We start from the raw sequence: 23,787 nt of genomic DNA, 5'->3' as shown, positions 1-23,787 counted from the left end.
GATTGAAACTGATTTTATATGCTTAGTTAATCATACTCCTGAAACAAGCTGTTCTCATACACTACTAATTAGTTGTGCACATTTATGTGGTAAACTGTTTTATATACAAAACTGTGCCCTTAGGATATTTAGCAAGACTCTCCCATATGCTCTGAAGAGGTTCTTCATAAAGCCATGTCAATACCAGTGTCAAAAATCCCTTCTGCTTAGTGTAACTTCGTGTAACTTAGTGTGCACTGGTACAGAACAAAGTGTCAGACCGTGTGGCTTTTGGTTTTATTTCCCTGTGGTTATTGTTATTGTTGTTGTTGTTAAATATTGAAACAAATGCAATGAATAGTACACATCATAAAAAGTTAAAATATAACTAAGCTATCCATAGACTTAAAAGAATGTTTACTAAAAAGAAAAACAACAAAATATAGACAATACAGCAAATTATTAATTCCCATGAACAACCAATCTTCAAATCCCTGTTGGGGGAAAAAGTTTTTACTGGTTCATAGACCCTGTACAAGGAAATAGGAAAATAGAAGGGAGTTCCAGAGCCTGGAGGCAGCCACCAAGAAGATCTTCTCCTGTGTTTTCACCAGACATACCTGTGAAGATGGTGGGACTGAGAGAAGAGCCTCCTCAGAAGTTCTCAAAACACAGGTGTACCCATATGTAGAGATACAGTCTGTCAAATACCCTGGACTTAAGCTGTATGGGGCTTTATAAATCATAACCAGAACCCTGAATTTTGTCTAGAAACAGACTGATAGCCAGTGGAGCTTTTGGAACAGAGGAGTTGCATGGAGCCTGTAAGAAGCCTCAGTGAGCACTCTGGCTGTAGCTCTTTAGACCAGCATTCTTCAAAAGCAGCCCTGTGTGGAGTGCATTACAGTAATCCAAACAGGATGTAACTAAGGCATGTGTCACTGTGGCCAGATCCAGTGTTTCAAGGAATGAGTGTATCTGACACATGTGCCTAACTGTGCAAATGTACTCCTGGCCATGAAACCATAGCTTTCAGGCTCAGGATTGATTCCAGGGGTACACTTAAGCTGCTAAAGGGGATTTTCAGGTGGAGTACAACCCCATCCAGCACAAGATGAATCCCATTCCCTGATCTGCTTTTTGACTGACCAGGGGCACCTCCATCTTAGCTGGATTAAGTTTCAGTTTGTTCATCCAGTGCCTTAATGACAATGGGTACCAGTTTAGAACCAAAATAGCTTCCTTGTAGGTAGGCAGACAAAGCAATCCCTCCTGTAGAACTACCCATTGATTTCTTCCCTTTACATAGATGAGAGCTATGCATTTTGGAGTAGGTTGAGGAGGTAAGAAAGATAAGAGACTGACTGGTTGATTGATTGACTGATTAACCAACATCATCTAGAAATCTTAAGGTCTTTTCTATTGCAAAGCCAGCACCCTATGCGCTAACATCAGTCAGTTCAACTCATTGTTGACAATGGCACCTATTTCCATCTGAAAGTGCTTCTACACTGTAAAGATAATGCAGTTTGGCACCACTTTAAATGCCATTATTTCATCCTACAGAATTCTGGGATTTGTAGTTTGGTGAGGCACCAACACTCTTTGGCAGAGAAGTTTAAAGACCTTGTAAAATTACAAATCCCAGGATTCTGTGGGATGGAGTTGTTGTACTTAAAGTTATGTCAAACTACGTTATTTCTACAAGGTAGATTGAGCCTAAGTAGAACAATAATTATGTGTTATCAAAACATGAGTTATAGTTCAATACTTGTAATTTTACTATGAGGAATAAATAGCCTTAGTTAATTAAAACCTGATTTCTTATTAACAGCATCTCCCCTCCTTCTGCCTGTTCATTTAGGTATGATGCAATCCCCAGGTTTTGATGGAAATGCCAGTTTCACCTTCCAGACACTGATGAATGCAGATAGTCTGTATATGGTCTCTCACTACATTCTTCTGCTGAACCTAAAGTTGTCCAATGCAGATTACTACAGAAAGAAGCCTGCCCAGTCCCCTGTGTTAATGGTGAGTCCTTATATAATACAGAAGTTAACTGCAGGGACAGATCTGTCTGGAAGTGTCTTTTATTGTGAGAACTCCAAAAAAAGTAAAGGGACAAGATTGTCTAGTCATGTCCTACTGTAGGTGGCAGTGCTCATCTCCATTACTAAGCCGAGGAGCCAGTCTTATCAAAGATGACTCCATGGCCTTGTGGCCAGCACAACTGCACTGAATACTATTGCCTTCCTACCAAAGTGGTACCTATTTATCTAATTGCACTTTTACATGCTTTCAAAATGCTAGGTTGGCAGAAGCTGGGACTAGTAATGGAAGCTCACTCTGTCACATGGCACTTGGATCTCGAACTGCTGACCTACTGACCTTGGGGTCATCAAAGTTGGCATCTTAACTGCTGAGCCACTGCATCCCTCCATACATTTAGTGATATTTAGGAGAAGCATCACTCCATTTATATGAAGTGCTCAGATTTGAAACTGGGGAACACAGAACAGTTGCATGTGTTTCATAGATGTCAAGAGCAGAGGAGTTCAGAGAGATTTACAGGGCAAGATTTTTCAAAAGCCATTCTGAAAAACTGTTTCTAAAAAACAGGTGTAAAATGAAAAATAAACAAAGAATTCTTGATTTATGGAGAATGTTATGCCCTATTGTTTTTGCATTAACTGAGTAAGAAAAGAGAAGTCAAAGTAAGTTGTTTGTTCCTCATCACTCTATGGTTAGACTACAGTGGACCCTTGTTATACGCTGGGGTTTGGTTCCAAGATCCCCCGTGGATAACAAAATCCGTGGATGCTCAAGTCCCATTAAATATAATGACATAGCAAAATGGTGTCCCTTATAAAACATGGAAAACCAAGGTTTGATATTTGAAATTTATACTTTTTTGGAACATTTTCAAACTGTGGATGCTTGAATCCGTGTATTAAAAATCCATGTATAAGAAGGGCCAACTGTATAGTAAACTACAGTTTGCTGAATTTGGCCAAAACATCAAATGTTACATTGTGGTATCATGTTATATTTGAATGCCATCAAAAAGAGAGAAAAGCTGGCATGATTGCTAAAAACAGCTTATGATAGCAGTTTTATCTTTCCTGATCAATATCATATGGGTAAGCTTAGGCATCTCTGAGGAAAAGCAATCTGGTTTGTTGTACAGGACTAGCTGAACTGTGTTCTTCTATCCTGCAGAAGGAATTTATGAAGCAGGTCCAGTCCAGTGGAGTTTTGATGGTATTTTCTCAGGCTTGGGTTGAAGAGCTTTACCATCAAGTATTGGAGAGAAATCTTCTTGCAGAGGCTGGATATTGGGGAAGCCCTGAAGAGCATAGCCTTCCACTCATCACCATGTTAACAGGTGTGTAATATGTTAGTGTAGCCATTTGATACTAATGTACATCATCATCTCAAGGCAATGTACAAGGGCACAGAATTATGAATTATTCCCACTTCATGTCACAAGCCCCTTGGTTATTCTAAGTAGCATTCAAATGAGTGCAAGGCAATGGCTGGGACCTTACGTTTGATTATAGGAAAAGGCTCCCTAGTTATATATGTGTAGCCTTTGTGCTAAGATCATCCTCCTAACTGAGTGTAATGAAGAGGCCTGAAGAACTTGATTACACTAAAATGGCTGGGGACCAAGACTTCTTGGTAGTGGCTTGCTGTCTTTCCATTTGCTAATTAATTAACTACTTTAACTCTACTTTATCTCTTTTAGGTACTAAGCATGGTCTTTAAAATAAAATTTCCCTTGCCCTTTACTCTTTTTAAAACTCATTCATTTTAAGCTGGTGTTTCTATTGCATTGTATTGTTTAGTTGCATATTGCTTCCAGTATTCCCATTAACCACCTTTACAATATAATATTCTGAAAGGACAGGATAGAAAGCAAAGAATAAATGTACAAATACATAATTTACGGGAATTGGTATTTGACCAAATACCACAATGAGAGTTTTCATACCTTGTATGGCCTCATACATAATACTTGTCCAATGGAGGCCTTTCTGATATTCAGCTGCAAGTCATTGTTTGCCGAGATACTATGAGTGAGAGATATCATGTTTTTAATATTTTAGTAATGGTGCTTTTCTTTTGCAGACATTGATGGGTTGGGGAGCAGTTCAATAGGTGGGCAATTGATGGCTTCTGCATCCACGCAGTCTCCTCTCACCCAAAACTGGAAGCCAGATGATGCTCTTGTGGCAGGTAAAGAATTCACATCTTTTTCATAAATGTGCAATATTTTAGATCTTTTTCAATCTTAACATTTAGGGCTGGCATCATGTCCAATGATTACAGTGTAATAAACTGGATTTAATAACACTGTGATTGTATGATTTAATAATGATATTTAATAGATTTGAAATGTTTTAGATCTTTTTTTCCACCTTGATGTTTATGGCTGACATCCGTTTTTTACAGTGTCATAAGCATGACTTACAACATTATAATTATACAAATTCACTTTTATAGTCATTCCATCATTGCAGTGACCACAATGCCTCCCAAAATCTAGCTTTGAAGGCACGTCCATCCTCAACAAAGGAATTTCCAAGGTGCTAGTGACAATGGGGCAGTGAGTGATGTCATGGCCAGCCCTTTCCTGATAATGGAGTCAGTTGCAATAGACAGCTGCCTGCAGGGATCCCTGCAGTTGCTTGGCTTCAAAGATAGGATTTTGGGGGAGACATAGCTGTATGTTGTAGGCACATCTACCAATGCAGGATCTCAGTCTATATTTTCATGTTGGTTGGTTGACAGTTAAATATTTTGTGTTCTACCTCTATGTCTCCCACATTTGTATACATCAAACATATAGTCATCAGAGCTTGGGGAAATTATTTTTGGATGCTCAAACTCTCAGAATCTTCTAGCCAGCACAGGCCAAGCCTGAAGTAAAATAAATATACTTAAAATTATACAGCTCTAAAATGAATCGGTGTTTAGTTTCAAAATCCATGGATGCCCAAGTCCCCTTTACACACAGTGGGGTAATAAAATGGTGTCGCTTATATAAAATTGGGGGGGGGGGAATCAAGGTTTGCTTTCTGGATATTAAAAAAATATTTTCAAGGCATGCATGGTTGAATTTATGAATGCAGAATATGTGGATATGGAGGACTCAAAGAAATTGTATCTGTTTCGTTTTTCCATTGCTTCAGGTGTAGCCTTTGCCCGATACCTGCTTATTGGTTGTTGGAAGAATTTGATTGATACATTATCAACACCTCTGACTGGCCGTATGGCAGGGAGCTCTAAAGGATTAGCATTCATTCTTGGAGCTGAAGGAGTCAAGGAGCAAAACCAAAAGGAGAAGGATGCCATCTGCATGAGTCTGGATGGATTGAGGAAGGCAGCCCGGCTTAGCTGTGTTTTAGGTATGCTGCATTAATCAAGATACGCTGCATTTCCAGTTGAACATGGCCACTGGATGTTATCCTTGTAATAACAAAATGAGGATGCTTTAAAAGAAGTGCAGCAAATTATAGGTACTTTCCCTATGCATTTCTCTTCATACTGCCAAAAGTTTAGCAAGAATCTGACCAGTGAGATTCATGAAAATTCTACATTAAAACAATAATAAGAGTGGCCTGTTTCTTCTTGTAGGAGTAGCTGCTAATTGTGCCTCTGCCCTCGCTCAGATGGCTGCAGCTTCATGTGTTCAAGAGGAAAAAGAGGAAAAGGAGACCCAAGAGCCCAGTGATGCCATAGCCCAAGGTACATCCAATCAATACATCTCATTTATTACTCAGTAATAAATATAGGCCCTAGACTGATTTGTTTTAACTTGTTGAGTCAGTATCATACCTACTTAAAATCCTTGTAAAAAAAATTCTGTTGGGTCTGTCTGTGACCAAGATGGCTACTTTTTGTTTGAGAGTCTTCTGTGAACCATTGCAAAGCCTACAAGCTGCAGTGGTTTGAATGCTGGATTGGGAGTCAGTGGGTTCAAATCCCTACTGAGCTGTGGAAACATCCATTGGGTGAACTTGGGTGGGTCATACTCTCTTAGCTTTGGAGGAAGGCAATGGCAAACCTTTTCTGAATAATTCTTACAGAGGAAACCTTGGGATAGATAGCCGTACATCAGAGTTGACTTGGAAGGCACAACACAACAATGGCTTTCTTGTCAAAGAAGTCACACATGTATAGGAGTGAGAGAGAAAGAAAGTCACATCAAGCATAAACAAGGATTGCAATCTTACATGCACTTACCTAGAACTTAGAAAATGATTTTGGGGGCTAAAATCCCCAGAATTCTCAACAGCATAGCAATGCTATCTTGGGCATTTAGGGTGGTGAAGTCCCTGAACTTCCAAGTAAGGAAATCTTCTGCAACTCATAATGGTGTAGGATTTCATTAATGAGTTGTTTCACCTCTGTGAATGTTACAGCATTGATCTGTTGGGAGTGCTTTGATTCTGTGTTCCTGCATGGCAGGGGGTTGTACTGGATGGCCCTTGTGGTCTCTTCCAACTCTGATTCTGTGATTGAACATTTAGAAAGGGGATGTTGCATCCATTGGTTCTGCCCAACCTTTCAGAGGAAGAATTGCATAGGAGTGTGTAGATTTTGCCATCTATGTTTAAACTGGTGCGTGTGTTCCTTGAGCAATAACAAGAGATTCTTTCTTTCTAACATTTATAATGATACAGTAAAACAGAAAGTGGAGCAAAAACTGGAGCAGATGGGGAAAGTCCAAGGGGTCTGTCTGCACACAGCTCATGTTTTGTGCATGGATGCCATTCTCAATGTGGGACTGGAGATGGGAAGCCACAATCAAGACTGCTGGCCACATGTCTTTAGGTATGGAGTCAGAAACTATGTGCTCATTTTCAGTTTGAGCCAAGTTCAAAAGCAACATTTCTTTGAAACTGACTGGAGTGTTTTATTACAAGCTGCCTGATCTGCTGTCCAGTGTCTTTGGCCTGCCTTTGCTAACTCCATGATAGTAACCAGGTAGTAAGAATATACATCTCATGTCCTTTGTCCTCACAAGCAAGAACAAATATGTAATTCTTACAGTATTCTCTGTGCTGGATGAGAACATGAAGATTTCTACATAGTTCCCAATGGCCTTTTGTGCTGTGGGAAGCATTTGTATGTGAAGAAGGAAACCTGGGGAGTGAGAGGGCTGTGCATACTGGCCATAAAGGCTGGGTTGGGGGCATGGCCTGGTCTCCATGTGCCGCACCACATGGCACACAGCATTACAGCACCCCTCTGGTGCTGCATATGCATGACACAGCACCAAAGGAGCACTGTAAAGCCACAGTGCCGCAGCTATTTCACCCTTTGCAGGGCCACTTTTTGTGGCTCCTTTTTGTGCTCTGCAAAGGCCAGATCAGGACTGTGGCATGTGGTTGCCACGGCCCTGATCTGGCTCTAAAAGGGGTGGCTGCAGGTCACCCCTTCAGAGCAGTCTGCACAGCCCCTGGGTTTCTACACAAAAAATACATTTTCTATGGAGAAAACATGCTTCATCCACAGACATACATGTGTTTTTCCCTGTTCAGAAAACATGTTTTCAGTGCATAAATACATTTGGTCTGGTATCCTATTTGGTATTTACATGGTATTTATAAGCTGGACTTATAAATGTTGCTATTCACATTTACGATCATGGCAGCATTGGCATGGTTTCAAAACTCACCTTAAAAACATGGAGCCACAACAACAGAAAGAATTCTGAAGTTCTGGCTACAGTGAGGTGCTGAAGGATGATGTGCCCAGCCCACTCCCCTCAATGAGCTGTGGTGTGACAAGCAGCTGTGTGGCTGCTTGTATTCTTCCCAGCTGAGTTTCCTGAGCACTGGAAAATATCTTTCCTGGCTGAGAGAAGAATAGAGAATAAATCATGGCTGAGATCCTGCATGGGAGACAGCCTTAATGATAAAGCTATGATCTGTCTACTGATCCTACACCTCAAATACACCTAAGAGTCCAGGCAGCTGAACTAGCCAAAGGAGTTCTTCAGTGTGGACATTACAGACATTGCAAATAACATAGAAAATGAAATATTACAATATAACAAAATAGAGGGAGGGACAGAGAGTTGTATACTTGTGCTTATCCTGGATGCAGATTTAGGTGTCTTCAGCTGGTGGACAGACAGGCATTCCTGACCTCCTTTGTCCTTTGGCAAATGCATCCAGCCCCTAAAAATGATACACATAGGGTTGAGGGACTATGGAACAGCAATTGGGGTGGGGGGATACACTTTTACCCATTAATCAGTTTTTTATTTGCAAGTTGCACATCTAATACCTATGGTTAATGTTTGTTATTGGATTAGTCACCATGATGATGGCCTGCTTGCACACCAGCATTTTACTCTAGCAGCTTTAAGACTACTGTAGATCTTCTGTAAATAATGTATTTTCAACAGAGCCAACAAAACTATGCAGTGAATAAACTGGGAGAATACCCTCCTTTTTCATGGCTGACTTTTCTGTTTTGGTCTTCAGAGTTTGTGAGTACATCAGCACTCTGGAACATGCTCATTTCAGCGATGGCACCTCTCAAGCACCTGTAACTATTACACAGGCACAACAGGCCCCCAGCACACCACAGGGAGATGGTCAGCCTACAGACTCTTCCCAGGAATTGACTGACGAGGAAGAGACAGCTCTGAGGAACACCCCCGTCATCCAGCCAGTTTCCATTCAGGAGCTCATCAAAGAGAGTAGCAAGGGGAGAGCGTTTGACTTCCGTGGAGGTAGCCTGATGAGTGGAAGCAGCGCTGCTAAAGCCATCCTCACGCTCTCAACCCAAGCTGACAGGTATGTGCATTCATCCATTGACAGTTTCCATGAATTTGCTTCAGGAAGTCATTGCTTATGTTGTGCAACACTGGCATTCACAAACAATGCTAAAAGTCTTGATTAATTTCACGCATATCCAAAAACAAATACGTATTCACACACACACACCCTTTTTAAAAAAAAACATAATGATACTTAAGATGCATCACAAATATGCAGTCTCTACACCTGTGTAGGACCATCTTTGAAACATTCTTGAACTGAGAGTTTCAGTGGAAGCTCTTCTCCTTCAATATTTGTGTTGAAAGACCATGACTCCCACTCCGTTGCTCAGTTCTTGCCAGTTGATCTATAATGTAAAATATATCCTTCTTCTTGAGGGCCAGAAAGCTTTTGCTACATCAACCTTAAATGGTAAACCAAAATTCCTGTCTTCTGAGATACTGATTGAATATACTTCTCCCATATGACACACTAAGTGCTGTTGTGAGTGCATTTGGTGTCTGCTCTTTCCACTCCAGTATGCTTCTCCCTTTTCTGGTCAACCATTGTGATATTTCAAAGATTTTTAGGGATCCCACAGGATTTGAAATCTCACAAGAGCCCAAAATTCTTCTGACAGAACCTCCTCTCACAAGTCATGACAATAGCCTTATACAGATCTAGTCCATGTGTCAGTCTCAACAGTTTCTTATTGCTGTTGTGAAAAGCTAACAGTTGTCAGATTTCCCAACCAAGGCAGTGATAACCTTATTGGTTTTTCAATCCCCCTCACCACACACAATTTGTCTGGGTCTGAGTCTTTTACGCATCAATCAGCAAATCTTACATACATAAAATATACGCAGAGATTCTTCTAAATGCACGCACACTTCTTTGGATGCATGCTGTAACTGTGTTTGGTCCCAGGGGCAATTGTCTTTCCATGGAATCTCCTTTGAGAGTCATTTATTGTAAAAATAAAAAAGGGGGTGCTCTTTTACAGAAAGCTTCTTGTTTGTAGGATTTCAAAAGATTCTTTTTATTGACATTACAGGGAGACAAATCTGAGCCGGAAGCTGTAGTTCAAGCACTGGGTGTGCTAGATTTGCATATTCCCTATATGCATTTTTTCTTCATGACTAAAAACAAATAAGCACTTCCTTACACACTCTACATGATATCTGTATATAGTGTTATTTCCATGTGCAGCCTCTCCCCCACATCCACTGGATTTTCTCTCCTTAGCTTTTATTAAACATATAAGATCAGAATTTGGATGCTTGAGACCCATGGGAGAAACAATCTGTTCTGCTGACATCCACAAAATTATTTTAAGTTTCCCTGCTTTTGGTTTGTGGCCAGGATCATGCATCATTGCATGACACTGGCATGGAGCAATGAAAAGTATTGCTTTTTGCAGAATGCCTGTTGAGTATGTTTGGTGCCTCTTTCCTGCACACTGATAACTAGCTGCTTATTCTAAAAGCAAGACTTGATCAGGCAAAGTAATATATTCTGCCTCTTTGCCTGAAGGCTGTTTGAAGACGCGGTTGACAAGCTGAATCTGATGGCATTGGGAGGTTTCCTGTATCAGCTGAAGAAAGCTTCTCAGTCCCAGCTCTTCCACTCTGTTACTGACACTGTTAATTACACTTTGGCAATGCCAGGTAAGCTTCCTGGGATATTATCATATGCAGCTTTTAAAGTGCAATTAAAATGGAAAATAGTGCCTTTGGCACATGACATCACCTCCAACCCACAGCTGATGTGTGTCTGAAGCATGGTTAGGGCATTCCTTTTCATTGACATGGGGATCCTGTCAAAAAGCTCCCAATCACACTGCTGTCCCATTAGTCTTCAGGTGTGAAATGTCACTGCCACAACAGTTCCACTATTGGCATTCAGTGTCTCTTCCTCTCCCTTTGTCCTCTCCCCCCCCTTGCTCTTCCCAAGCTAGAGGATTTCCTTTAATTTGTTTTTATATTTCTTTTCTTTTTACTTAAATTGCATTAGCATGACTTCAGAATTGCATTACAAATAAAATAAAATCAAAATCAAAAGGCACACTGAGTCAGACAAAGGACAGTGGGGTGGGGTTAAGGGGGAGTATGGAAGAGAGTATGATGGCAGAAACAGCCCCTGTCGCACTATTGTGGAGATGTGTGATAATGGCTTAAGAAAGAAAAATATGAAATGAGAAAGAGTCAAGCGAGATCACAGATTTTAGTTATAATGGGGGAGGGCTACATAGGCTCCAACCCCCTTTTTCACAAGTCCCTGACCCTCCAGGACACCATCACCCTTATATAGTTCAAATGGCTCAGAAATGATGTGATCTGATTCGATCCCCCTCCCGCCCCAACAATGCTCAAACTGCTCTAAACCCCCACCTTGCTAGAGGCCAATTCATGGCTTAAAACTGAACTGCAAACAGTGCTGGTGTGGCTTGGTAGGGGGCACAGAGACAAAAATAGCCCCTGCCCACAGTACACTGGTTTATATTAACAGACATTCTGCTTTTTTCTTACCTTGTAGGAGAAGTAAAATCCACTAAAGACAAGAAAAGTGCCCTCCACCTGTTCCGCCTGGGAGGGGCTATGCTTCGAATCATAAGAAGCAAATCACGGCCTCTGCTTCATCTCATACGTTGCTGGAACCTGGTGGCACCTCACCTGGTCGAAGTGAGAGAAATGGGGTGGTGGTGGTTGCTGCTGTTATTATCTCTGATTTTATGCCATCTTTTCCCCAAAATTGGGATTTGAGGCAGCTTATGTACAATTTAAAGCAAGTACAATTCTGCTAAAATATAGAAAAGGTAATCACTGAATTAAGCTGTTTAAAATAGTAAAACAATTGGAAGCGTACACTTAAAGAAATAAAAAGCAATTTCCAAAAAAAGAAGTATGTGTAATTTCAGTTGGCAGAGGGTAATCCTAGCATACTTTAAATAATGATATACAGGTAAATGAAACACTGTACAGTGGTACCCCGGGTTACGAAATTAATTCGTTCCGCGGTTAATTTCGTAACCCGAAATACCTTCGTAAGCCGAATTCCCATAGGCGCTAATGGAAAAATAGCTCTCTGCTGCCCTCCGGTGGCGGAAAATAGCGCCGCGGTTTTTTCGTAACCCGAAGAAACCTTCGTAAGCCGAAGCAATAAATCCCTATGGGATTTTTTCGTATCCCGAAAAATTCGTAACCCGGCGCATTCGTATCCCGGGGTACCACTGTACAAAAGATTATGCTCTAAAGTAGCCTTTACTGTTTTGGTGCCCTTTTGGTGCTTTGAATGGTAGCTCCTAGCATTCCTGAACTTTAGCCATGCTGGTTGGCTGTGTTGGACATTGAAGTCCAAAATATCTGGAGGCTACCATGTTGAGGAAAACTATCTAAGAGATTTGTAGAAAAACAATTTTATATGAAGGGATTTTCTTTTTCTTTTTTTAATATATATTTTTTAAAACAAGCGGGCAAACACAAATATATGCATACAAATGCACACTGATTTTCTGTATCTAAGAAACATAAAAGGAAAAAAACACATATGTCTCAGAACAAACAAAACTAAAAACAAATAACAACAACTATATAGGCTAAATTGGCCTTATCTGGAATTCCAAAATCTGAAATATCTCCAAAATCCAAACTTTATTTCATGGGTGGCTTTGTATTACGCACAAAATTATTTTAAAATATTGTCTAAAATAGCCCCAAGATATCTCTATAAGGTATATATGAGATAAATGAATTTTGTGTTTAGGCCTGGCTCCCGTTTCCAAGATATCTCATTATGTATGTATAGGCAAATACAGGTATTCCAAAATCCAAAAAATCCCCCCATCTGGTTGAATTTTGTTCCGGATCCTTCCACGTAAGGGGAATTCCACGTGTGCTGGAGCCCCATTGGACATAATGGGGCTCATGTCCAAGGTGCACAGCAGCGCACATGCACCATGGGCACACACACCATTAGATCTTCCCGTGGCTTTCAGCATATGCTGAAAGCCATGTATGGCACACCCACGTAAAATGCGCGTGCACTGTAGTACAAGGTGTTGGTTATAACCTTTAAAGCCCTACATGGCCTGGGTCCAGACTACTTGCGGGAGCGCCTTCTTCCACACAATCCACTCCTAACACTTCAGTCCTCTGGGAAGAACCTGCTGCAACCTAAGAAGACTAGATTGTCTGAGGTGACCCAGAGGACCTTATCATCTGCCGCTTCTAGGCTCTGGAACGACCTGCCAAACAAGATCTGTCATATTACCACGCTGGAAGTCTTTAAAAAGCTATTAAGACGGCTCTCTTCAGGCAGGCTTTTCCAGATTAGCCTTGCGAGACTAGCCTCCCCTTACTGGTATCATCAGCCCCATCCTATCCCCCCCCAGATGAAGACACTTTTTCGCCCCAAACTACCCACAATTTTAGTGAATTCACATTGGAATGTTTTACTCTTTCTTGTTGTTTAATCTCTTTTTAAGGTTTTGATTATTGCATTTTTTTTATGCTTGGGGGTGGGTGGGATATGGGATTGTTCTTTTTAACTGTAATTTTTAACTGTATGATGTTTTATTCTTATACTGTTGTAATCCGCTTTGATTCCTCTGTGAAAAAGCGGAATATAAATAAGTTATTACTATTACTATTATTGTTATTGTTATTGTTATTCAAAAGTGAATATGATAATTATAGGCCTGTTACAGACTGCCAAAATAAAGCTGCTTCGGGTCGCTTTGGAGGTATGCTATTTAAATGATGCATGGGTCCTATGAGTCCGGAGGTCGCACCAAAGCCACACTCCATTTCTAAGCACTGGAGTGCAGCTTTGGTGCAGCTTCCAGATTCTTAGGATGCATGCATCATTTAAACAGCATACCTCCAAAGAGACCCGAAGCAGCTTTAGTTTGGCAGTCTGTAACAGGCCATAATAATCTTTAAATTCAGCTATCATACTAGAAATAAAAGTCCTCCCCTAGGACCTAATAAAGATATGGAACATTTTAAAACAATTCCTCTACATTGTATGTCACTCTTCTAAAAACCTAAAACCATAACACAATCTTCCTTATTTTTCATGATATATAAAGATATTTTCTTGGCTGCCATTCCTCAGAAACATCTTCATAAAGCTAGTTTTATTTGTTTCTTTTATGGATGTTTGTGTGTTTGTTTGTTTACTATACATGGATTCTGCACTGTTCTATAAGCCTGGGGGAGTTGTAGACATTTTTCTAAATGTTGTAAAGACTATCTTCAAGGAGGTACAATCTAAGTAAATCAAAGAGTCCAGGGGACAATGTTGTTGTTACTGTTGTGTGCCTTCAAGTCATTTTAGGCTTATGTCAACCCTAAGTTGAACCTATCACAAGGTGTTTCGGGGCTAAGAGTGTGTGACTCAACCAAAGGCACCCCCCAATAAACTAAAATGGATTTTATATATTGGCACCCATGTTGGGAGAATGGTGTGATCTAAATAAAATCAAAATATAGAAAATCTGTTTTAATCAGTCCTCTTGATAACAGTTGCTTTAACTATTTTTAAAGACAGACCTCATCAGACTTTCTGTGTGGCATCTAACTCTTGCTCCTATCCATTTCCTCCCAATTTCCTTTATAAAGTACATTTGTTACACATTTCAAATTCTGTTTTTACTCCTCCTTTCTTTCAGGCTGCCTGTCACAAAGAAAGGCATGTTTCTCGGAAGGCTGTCTCTTTCATCCATGATATCCTAACTGAGGTTCTGACAGACTGGAATGAACCACCTCATTTTCATTTTAATGAGGCTCTGTTCCGTCCCTTTGAGCACATCATGCAGTTGGAACTCTGCGATGAGGATGTCCAGGACCAGGCAAGTTGGTATTTGGTTTTGTAATGTAATGTGTTACTTCCATGTTCTGGTCCATTTTCTTTGTGCTGGTTATTTTCTTGTTAAAAATGTTTTTATGCTCTGATTGAATCAGGTGGTCACATCAATAGGGGAACTGGTGGAAGTGTGCTCTACTCGGATCCAGTCAGGCTGGAGACCATTGTTCAGTGCACTAGAAACTGTGCACAGTAGCAGCAAATCAGAGGTTAAAGAATATCTTGTTGGAGACTATTCAATGGGTAAGGCTTTTTTATTCTATCCTTTTTTTTCTTCAGCCCTTTCAGATTGTGGAATTTTATGATTTAATTTTTGAAAGATACCGGCAGTCTGCAGGGAAAAAAGGTTTTGAATGGTACCAGTAATCTGTAGCCTAATACCCTAAAGGCATCAGATCCTGTTTCATCTTGGAAGCTAAGCAAGTTCAATCCTGACTAGTACTTGGAATACCATGTTCTGTAGGCTATATTTCAGAGGAAGGAACTGGCCAAACCACCTCTGAGTATTCCTTGCCTAAAGAAACCCTGTGAAATACATGTCAGGCAACTTGAAAATACGCACGCACACACATCAGCAATCTGTAGCATGGTATCCAAAGCAGCACTGACTAAAATGGTGTGACACATCTTTTGGATCATAACAGAATTCTGATAGATCATTGCCGTGAATATCAGTTTCTCCTTAAACAAGGAATTGAGAATAGGGAATAAGGAACCAAGTTTTTCCTCATGGATACAGTACTGATTAGCAGCCGGAAATGGTTACAGAGGGGGTTTGATATCTCTGTGAAGCAGTGTGTCATCATGATTACCAGTCACTGAACAGAACTGCATGTACACAGACCCAGGTGCTGCACTTGCACACAGCTGGATGGGGGTCAATGGGTAGAAGCCAGCACCATGCTAATCAAAGTCCATTCATGCTTTCTCCCTCACAAAGAGCCCTACTGGAACCCCTCACATGTCCTGGAAAGAGGGTGTTTCATATCCAAAGCAGATTTTGATGGCATAGTGGGAGGTGAAACTGCTACCTACTACTTTGTTTGAGAAAAGCAAATTCATAGATGGAAAAGCTGTACTTTTACCCTCTGTCTTCAATAGACCTGTCATAACTGTGTTCTGCTTGAAAATATTCTATGTTTAGGGATCCACTTAATTTTACTACAGGATGAAACCCAGAAATCTGGAAACTCTGCCCTGAGATTACAGTCCTGTACATGCCTACCTTAGAGTAACCCCACTAGACACATGCAAAGGGGTCTAAGCAATATCTTTCCTTTCTCCCCCAATGTTAAAACTGAACTTTTCATCTCATCACCATTATCTTCAAGTTTTGCATTTTTCTTCATAGAATCATAGAGTTGGAAGAGGCCACAAGGACCACCCAGTCCAACCCCCTGCCATGCAGGAACTCTCAGTCAAAGCATACCCAACAGCTGATCATCCAGCCTCTGCTTAAAGACCTCCAAGGAGGGAAACTCCACCACTCTCTGAAGGAGTGTGTTCCACTGTCAAACAGCCCTTACTGTCAGGAAGTTTAGGTGGAATATCTTCTTCTGTAGCTTGCAACCATTGTTCCGGGTCCTGTTCTCTGGAGCAGCAGAAAACAAGCTTGCTCCTTCCTCAGTATGACATACCTTCAGTATTTAAACAGGGGTATCATATCATTTCTTAACCTTCTCTTCTCTAGGCTAAACATCCCCAGCTCCCTAAGTCTTTCCTCATAGGGCATGGTTTCCAGACCCTTCACCATTTTAGTCACCCTCCTTTGGACATGCTCCAGTTTCTTAACATCCTTTTTGAATTGTGGTGCCCAGAACTGGACGCAATACTCCAAGTGGGGCCTGATCAAAGCAGAATGGAGTGGCACTACTACTTCCCTTGATCTAGACACTTACTTTTATTGATGCAGCCTAAAATTGCATTGGCCTTTTTAGCTGCCGCATCGAACTGTTGACTCATGTTCAACTTGTGCTAGATCCCTTTCACATGTAGTCTCGTATCCTATATCCGTGCATTTCATTTTTCCGCTCTAAGTGTGGTACATTACATTTCTCCCTGTTAAATTTCATAGTGATCCAGGCTAACACGGCTATGTCTTTAAATTATCCCATTGAACACAGTGAGGCTTACTTCTAAGTAAATACACAATGGATAATAATACACAGTAATGTGAAACAATACAGAAAGTACTGAATTTTCCAGATGCCCTAGCTAGGGCTTCTAGTAAGTACCCTATATCAGCTAATCATCTCTTTTTGTTTCCTCAGGAAAATGCCAGGCCCCTGTGTTTGATGTCTTTGAAGCATTTCTAAATACAGACAACATCCAGGTTTTTGCAAATGCAGCCACCAGCTACATCATGTGCCTTATGAAGTTTGTCAAAGGACTGGGTAATTACATGGGTTGGGTGGAAGCATAATATAGTTATTACATTCCAGTGGAAATCAACTATTGCCTGCATGCATAGCGAGATTTATATATTTGTTCATTCATTCATTCAACATTTTGTAACCCACCTTTCTCCCAGTTCTAATGAATAGCTAACAATCTAAAATAATAATATGAACATAAAATATAATAATAAATATCTTTGAGACACTGTCTTATATTTAAATATGCAATGAAAGAGCTGTGCTAAATTTCCGGGGGCACATCTGATTGCACTACGTATCAGACTCCAAATGCTTGCACAAATAAAAATATCTACAGGCCTTGTATAAACACTTGCAACAGAGTGCGCAGATGTAGTATCCTCTTTCATTAAACTGGGTGTCACCACAAAAAATGTCCTGCCATATGTTACCACCTTCCTAGCATCTGCTGTAGGCAGAAGTAGGCAAATTTCCTAGCATCTGCTGTAGGCAGAAGTAGGCAAATTTCATTTATTAATGTATTTTAGATATGTGCAATTTTGTGAATTATTTTACAGTTGCTGAAGATTCCTCTTTAGGGTTTAGGAAAATGCAGACAGACACTAAAACAGAGAGAGAGAGAAATATAGAAACAAAAGCATTCACTTCAAGGTCATCTACTCCTCCCCAAGCCCCACATGAAGCTATTCTTTCTTCATACATCCTGCACACCACTGAGTCCCTGGTTTCTTCACTGGAAATTAAGCACTTAACAGCAGTCTTGCTAATGAGGGCTCTGTTGACAAAATGGTGCACAAAGTACAGCCGCAGCTACTCACTGGGGGAAGGCAATGGCCTAATGGCCTTCCCACAGAGTCTCTCTCTTTGTAGGCAGGACTGCATCTAATTATCTGGTGTAACTATGCTGGTGTCAGAAAAGGAAAATGGTCATGGTGCTGCAGCAATGTGGCAGAGGGTTGATATAAAAAACCATCTCCCTCGGGATATTACATTGCCCTGCCATCTCCTGAGCTGCTCAGGAGCCCTTGGAGCAGCTTTATCTCTTTGAGAGAAACTGTTTCTGCTGCTACCATCCTACATCACACTGCTACATAACAGTTGAGAAAGTGATTTATGCAAGCATAACGGACCCTTATGCTGGCATAAGGATCCCAGGCATAATGTTTAATCGCTGAATACAGATACGTGTCTGCTTCCATATCTTCTGCCTCTCTCATCTACCTCTCCTCTCCTTTTAATCCTTGTAACCCATGCATGTGTTTTTTGAATGAGTGAATCCTTCTGGATTTCACAGTAAGCAGGCCAACTCATAACAGCCACACTGTTCAGAACATCACTGTGGTATGTTTGTTTATTTTTATTCTTCCCTCCCTCCCAGGGGAAGCAGATTGCAAGGAGATTGGAAGTTGTGTCCCAGGATCAGGTTCCATGTCTACAGACCTGTGCCTTCCTGCTCTTGATTACCTCAGGCGCTGTTCTCAGGTATGCAGAATTAATGTTTTTCAGTCTGGCAATTTAGGCTCAATTGATGGTCATCCTATCAAACCCACATGAAACAGCAGTTACAAATGAGTCTTCTGTAAACTAAATGGTTAATGCAGTATGAAGAAATACAGTGATACAGTTTCAAGTGATGATTTCTAGAATTAAGATAGTTGTTAGGTTCACTTATGAAAACTTTGTGAATTAGACTTTTGTTCTGCTATCATTATTTTCATTACAGCATTTATTCATAGGTCGCCTTTTGGGGGAATGAAGTGAAGGAAAGGGTCTAGATTCTGTCTTCCAGTTGCCTCTAAAGTTTATTTTTATATCTTGAAAAGAATGAAGATAGCTGAAGAGCTGTGATGACAGTGGGCTCAGCGAAACATAGATATAACTCTGGCCCAAACTCTAAACTTATGTGGATGAAATGGTCATCCATACGTGCAGAATAAGTTACTTTTAAGAAGAGTGAGTATAATACCCATAACTCACATGGTGCAGCATTCTTGCACTGATTAGTTATAGGTGGCTTCTGCATATATTATATTCAATAATCATAAAAGTAATAATCTTATATTTCAGTGATCTTCAAAGCCAATAGTGGAACCAGGCCTTTAATTAGTAGGGACTATGTGATTAGCTGCCAAACCCCACTCCTTGGTATTTTTCTGTTTCTTTTGAGTTTTACTGCAATCCCCACAGAAATTAATTTTGTTAGCCATCATGTATTGTTACCAGTTATTACTGTTATAATCTGAAATATTTTGAGATAGATTTGTCTTAAGTGAGCATTTAAGACCCATTAGCATTACAAAACACCTACTCCTGATGAAGATAAAAATTGCTAGAATTTTTTAAATAAATGTGTGTGTGTGTGTGTACAAGTACATGCCTTTTGAGAATGTTATTGCCAGAATTGCCATGATGCCTTTACTTTAAAATGTACCATTATATCACAGTGCACATTGCCTATCCTTCACTTGTATCCACCTCTGCTCCAGTAGTCACCCATTACTGTTGCATGATATGTTCTTTCCTGCTGGGGATTTAGCAGGCTGGTACAATGGCAAGCATTCTTCTCTCTCTCTCTCTCTCTCTCTCTCTCTCTTTCTCTCTCTCTCCTTATCCCTCTTTCTCTCTTACTTTCTTTCTTTTTCGGACATAAGGGAGGGACCCAGTGTTCTGCAGCATTTCCCAGGCTGACACACACTGCAAGACATTGTTGTTCCTGGCAGCGTAGGTTCTCTCTCTCCCACCACAAGGAGTACACATGCAATTGCCACCCATTTCTGTGTTCGTTTTGCTGCCAGATGAGAGATAGTGGGAGTGTGCAGACACAGTAGCCCCACTGTTCTACATTGTTCCCTTGACTGAAGACTGAACAACAGAGCTATAGCTGCAAATGCATGCTTGGGAAGCAGAACCAGGTTTTAGGGCAATGGTTACTTAGCAAGGCAGTGAAGAAGATGCATGCTTACCACATTATGTGAACAGTATTTGTAGATGCTTGTTAGGTTTTTGACCCAGGTTTTGTGTATATTTGTTCAATGTCAGGGGCCACTGCTCCACCTGCAGCTGCTCCAAATTGAACAAGAGCTGTTCTTTATACTCAACCTTTGAGAGATTGAGCACTAGGCGGAGCATTGATAAAATCGAAGTGTGTTTTGTCACCCCACCACAACAGATCCATCTGCCACCCCTTTTCAGCATTTATGTGATGAGCAAACGATATGATTTCACATGCACAAACTGCCACAATGGCCATATGGCAGAAATGTGGAATCCCACATACCTAAACAGATACCATATTCATATGGAAATGAGATGCAATACTCCTTCTAGCAACCAAGCTCAATATTGCTTCCCTCTTTTCCTGGCTTGTCTCCCGCATTTCTGATTGTAGCATTGAAGCTTCACTCAAGAGTGAAAGCACATTCTTGTATGCATATGTCTCTTTACCAGCTAAAATTTCAAAATATTGTAGAATCCTTTTCGGGATGTACACATGTTCCGCAAGAATTATAAGAACTATACACCAAGTAGCATGAGATACCAGTGCATGTGCCGGACCAAGTCATATCCTTTCTGTTCCTTGTGTAGTTGCTTGCCAAAATCTACAAAATGCCTTTGAAGCCAATTTTTCAAATTGGAAAACTTGCTAACTTGCCACAAAGGATACAGGAGCGCTCTGCAAGCAGCGAGGATGGCATTGAGTGTGTCCTTTCTGAGTTTGATGATGACACAGGTAAGCAAAATCATTGTGTGAACCTAAAATAGGTAGGGAACTGGCTTTGATAGCAGTTCCTGAATGTGGCTTTGATGACAGAATGAGTGATTTTATTTCATTTTCTTCCCTACAACAAGAACATATCCTTCTGTGTCCCTCCTCCTCTTACCACATAGCAGATAATTGGGATTCTAACTTTTAAAGGGCTGACCTTTAACTACTCTGTTGGATCAGAGCCAAAGAAGGCTATGGGGAAATAATGTAGGCATTTGATAAGAGCAGTCAGTGAATTATCTTGGCATCTGAGTTTTGGATTAGACTGAAAGGGGATACATGAGAAGGCTGGTTTAGTCATCAGAAACTGAAGTTGCATTTTTCCCTTACAAGCCCTGCATCTGGTGAGTGTCTGAGTCAGTCTTTACTGAGAGCCAAAAATTCAGAACTGAGTGATCAACCAAAAAAAGAGTGCTGAGAAAATATACAACCATTAATAAAGTAGATTGAACTGTGGCAGTGTTTGATGACTCCAAAATCAGTCGGGTAATAAATTTACCCTAGGTTTCAGTGCTGTAAAGTAGTTCTTCAGAATGTTGAACAGTATCCCAATAAAGGTTCAGTACCATGGATAGCTCATTTAAAGCTCATTTAAAGACCACTGGCTTTACTGCTAAACTGGGAAAGAACTAGAAATCTAGGGAAAATTCAGGAAGTGTCTGCTGTAATACAACTTGCTTTTCACAGGAGGTTTTATTTTCCTAGGCCTTATTACTGTCTGGATCCTTCTTCTGGAAGAGCTGACAACTGCTATATCAAACTGCCCTCGTCAGCACCAGCCTCCCACTTTGGATTTGCTCTTTGAACTATTGAGGGATGTTACCAAAACACCCGGTAATTGACTGAGTTTACAGACTAATGCTGAAAACAAGATTTCTACCTCTGCTCAAGAGTTGCCACGATTTTTGCTGTTACAGGTTTTAACTTCTTCCTTCCATCTCCTTCTCTATGGAAACATGATTATTAGAACAGTTTGAAAAAGCACTGAACAGCACCTATTCCATACATTCACTGCCTGTCCTCATCACCTATTCTGTACCTATTGTTGTGGGCCTTCAAGTCATATCTGACTTATGGCACCACTAAGGCTAACTTATCATGAGGTTTTCTTGGCAGGTTTCTTCAGATGGTGTTTGCCTTTGCCTCCCTATGTGGCTGAGAGAGAGTGACTTGCCCAAGGCCACCCAGTAGATTTCCATGGCTGAGCCAGGATTCTAACTCTGGTCTCCAGAGTCATAGTCCAACACTCAAACCACTAGACCACACTGTTTCTTTGTGCCTAAAGTACCCAAAATAGCACCATCTCCACACAAAAGGGAGGTTTTTGTAGCCATGGAAGAACTCCAAGGTTTGAATATATATACAGAAGGTTTGAAAATACAAATATTATATATAGAGACCCACTTTATTCCATTCTGGTCAGGCTTCATCTGAGGTACTGTGCTCAGTTCTGGGTGCCTCATTTTAGGAGGCATATAGACAAGTTGGGTAAGGTTCAGAGAAGGGCAACAAGGATGATAAACAGTAAAAAGAACAAAACATATGAGGAGAGCTTGAAGAAGCTGAGCATGTTCACCTTGGTGGAGAGAAGTCTGAGGGCTGACATGATCACACTCCTTAAATACTTCAAAGGCTGCCCCAAAGAGGGGCTGCCTCAGAGGATAGAACCAAGTCTAATGGTTTTAAGTTACAGGAGGGTAGATTTCAGTTGAACATTAGGAGTAACTTCTTGATAATGAAAGTAGTTTGGCAGTGAAACCAAAAAAGAAGTGGTGAGGTCACCTTCTCTGGACATCTTCAAAAAGAGGCTGGACAGCTACCTGCTGCAGATGCTCTAGCTGGAGATCCTGCATTGAGCATGGATTTGTGTCTAATTGCCTACGGGGCCCTTTTCAGTTCTGTGATTCTATAATTCTATATACTTTTAAATTCTTTTAAAACAACAACAGTTTGAGTATTGTTACTTTTTAATATTTGTTTCAGAATCTGTTTCTTTTGTTGTGAGATGTCTCAAGCACACAGGGAGAGGGGATATAAATACACAAATAAAGTTTTTCTATGTAATCAGAAACTCTGAGTCATCAATTATTGGGGAGCTTGATAATTGTCATTTTGAATCAGTATTCCTTTCTAGGTCTGTTGATAATAATGAGACACCTCTTATATTATATATCCTAAATTTGGGTAGGAAAGTGCACATCTCTGTGTTAAGGATGACATATGAATGTTGGCTTTTCTACTAAACTTCTAAGTACTATGCATCTTTGTATTTTTATGTCTTGTAGGAAAATTAGTATGAAAAACTGCCATTAAATTATTGGTAGCAAAAGATAGGTAGAATTTCTCAGCAGAAAGTACAAATAATTTTATTGCAAACTACATTCTTTTTGCTGTCCACCATTTTTCTCTGGTCAGTCGGGTTAAGATGTCAGTTAGCCTGAGCAGGTATTTGAAGTGAAAAATCAATTTATCTTGCCTGTGTTGTTATCCTTTTCAGGCCCTGGATTTGGTATGTATGCAGTTGTACACCGTCTGCTCCCTACAATGTCCCTTTGGCTTCGTCGCAACCACAGCGATCATTCTTACTGGGATGCAGCATCTGCGAATTTCAAGCATGCTATTGGACTTTCTTGTGAACTAGTTGTGGAGCACATTCAAAGCTTCATACATTCAGGTGAAAACAGATAAATTCTTAGGAGCCAGGTTTATTGTTGTAAGAAAAGGACTGTGGTAGATGTGATGCGTGTAGATGTGTATGAATGGATGGAAAGATGGATAGATACACAGACAGAAACATACTGGCCATCAACCTGTTAGTGACATACACATAGATAAGTGCATCTTAGACACACATAAGTCCCTTTGTGGACAGGGCACAGAGGGCTGTTTGCTTGCCTTTGTGGAAGCACCAAGCTCTGGCAAGGGCTGCTGCTGCTGCTTACAAGAGGGAAAGGGAGGGGCAAAGTAATTTGGACCATAATGATTTGGCTGCTGTCAGATCCTCAAAACAGGAAAAGATGGG

At 40.6% G+C, this 23,787-nt stretch overlaps 1 protein-coding gene across 2 annotated transcripts in view; it reads left to right on the top strand.

Annotated features, from left to right (window-relative positions):
• ARFGEF3 (ARFGEF family member 3) overlaps positions 1-23,787 on the top strand; it is an 88,218-nt gene that overhangs the window by 50,659 nt on the left and 13,772 nt on the right. For both annotated transcript variants that reach the window (XM_042445807.1, XM_042445806.1), the window contains exons 13-28: positions 1,844-2,010; positions 3,199-3,364; positions 4,111-4,218; positions 5,175-5,390; positions 5,620-5,730; positions 6,669-6,819; positions 8,481-8,795; positions 10,293-10,426; positions 11,295-11,440; positions 14,431-14,610; positions 14,723-14,867; positions 16,895-17,017; positions 18,378-18,481; positions 20,585-20,729; positions 21,471-21,599; positions 23,263-23,439. In XM_042445807.1, coding sequence (XP_042301741.1) covers positions 1,844-2,010; positions 3,199-3,364; positions 4,111-4,218; positions 5,175-5,390; positions 5,620-5,730; positions 6,669-6,819; positions 8,481-8,795; positions 10,293-10,426; positions 11,295-11,440; positions 14,431-14,610; positions 14,723-14,867; positions 16,895-17,017; positions 18,378-18,481; positions 20,585-20,729; positions 21,471-21,599; positions 23,263-23,439 — 2,517 coding nt within the window. The remainder of the gene's footprint in view (positions 1-1,843; positions 2,011-3,198; positions 3,365-4,110; positions 4,219-5,174; positions 5,391-5,619; positions 5,731-6,668; positions 6,820-8,480; positions 8,796-10,292; positions 10,427-11,294; positions 11,441-14,430; positions 14,611-14,722; positions 14,868-16,894; positions 17,018-18,377; positions 18,482-20,584; positions 20,730-21,470; positions 21,600-23,262; positions 23,440-23,787) is intronic.

Source organism: Sceloporus undulatus, chromosome 1 (genome assembly GCF_019175285.1).
Source record: "Sceloporus undulatus isolate JIND9_A2432 ecotype Alabama chromosome 1, SceUnd_v1.1, whole genome shotgun sequence".
Taxonomy (NCBI): Eukaryota; Metazoa; Chordata; class Lepidosauria; order Squamata; family Phrynosomatidae; genus Sceloporus; species Sceloporus undulatus.
Note: the sequence above shows the minus strand (reverse complement) of the source record. Positions and strands in the feature narration are given on the sequence as shown.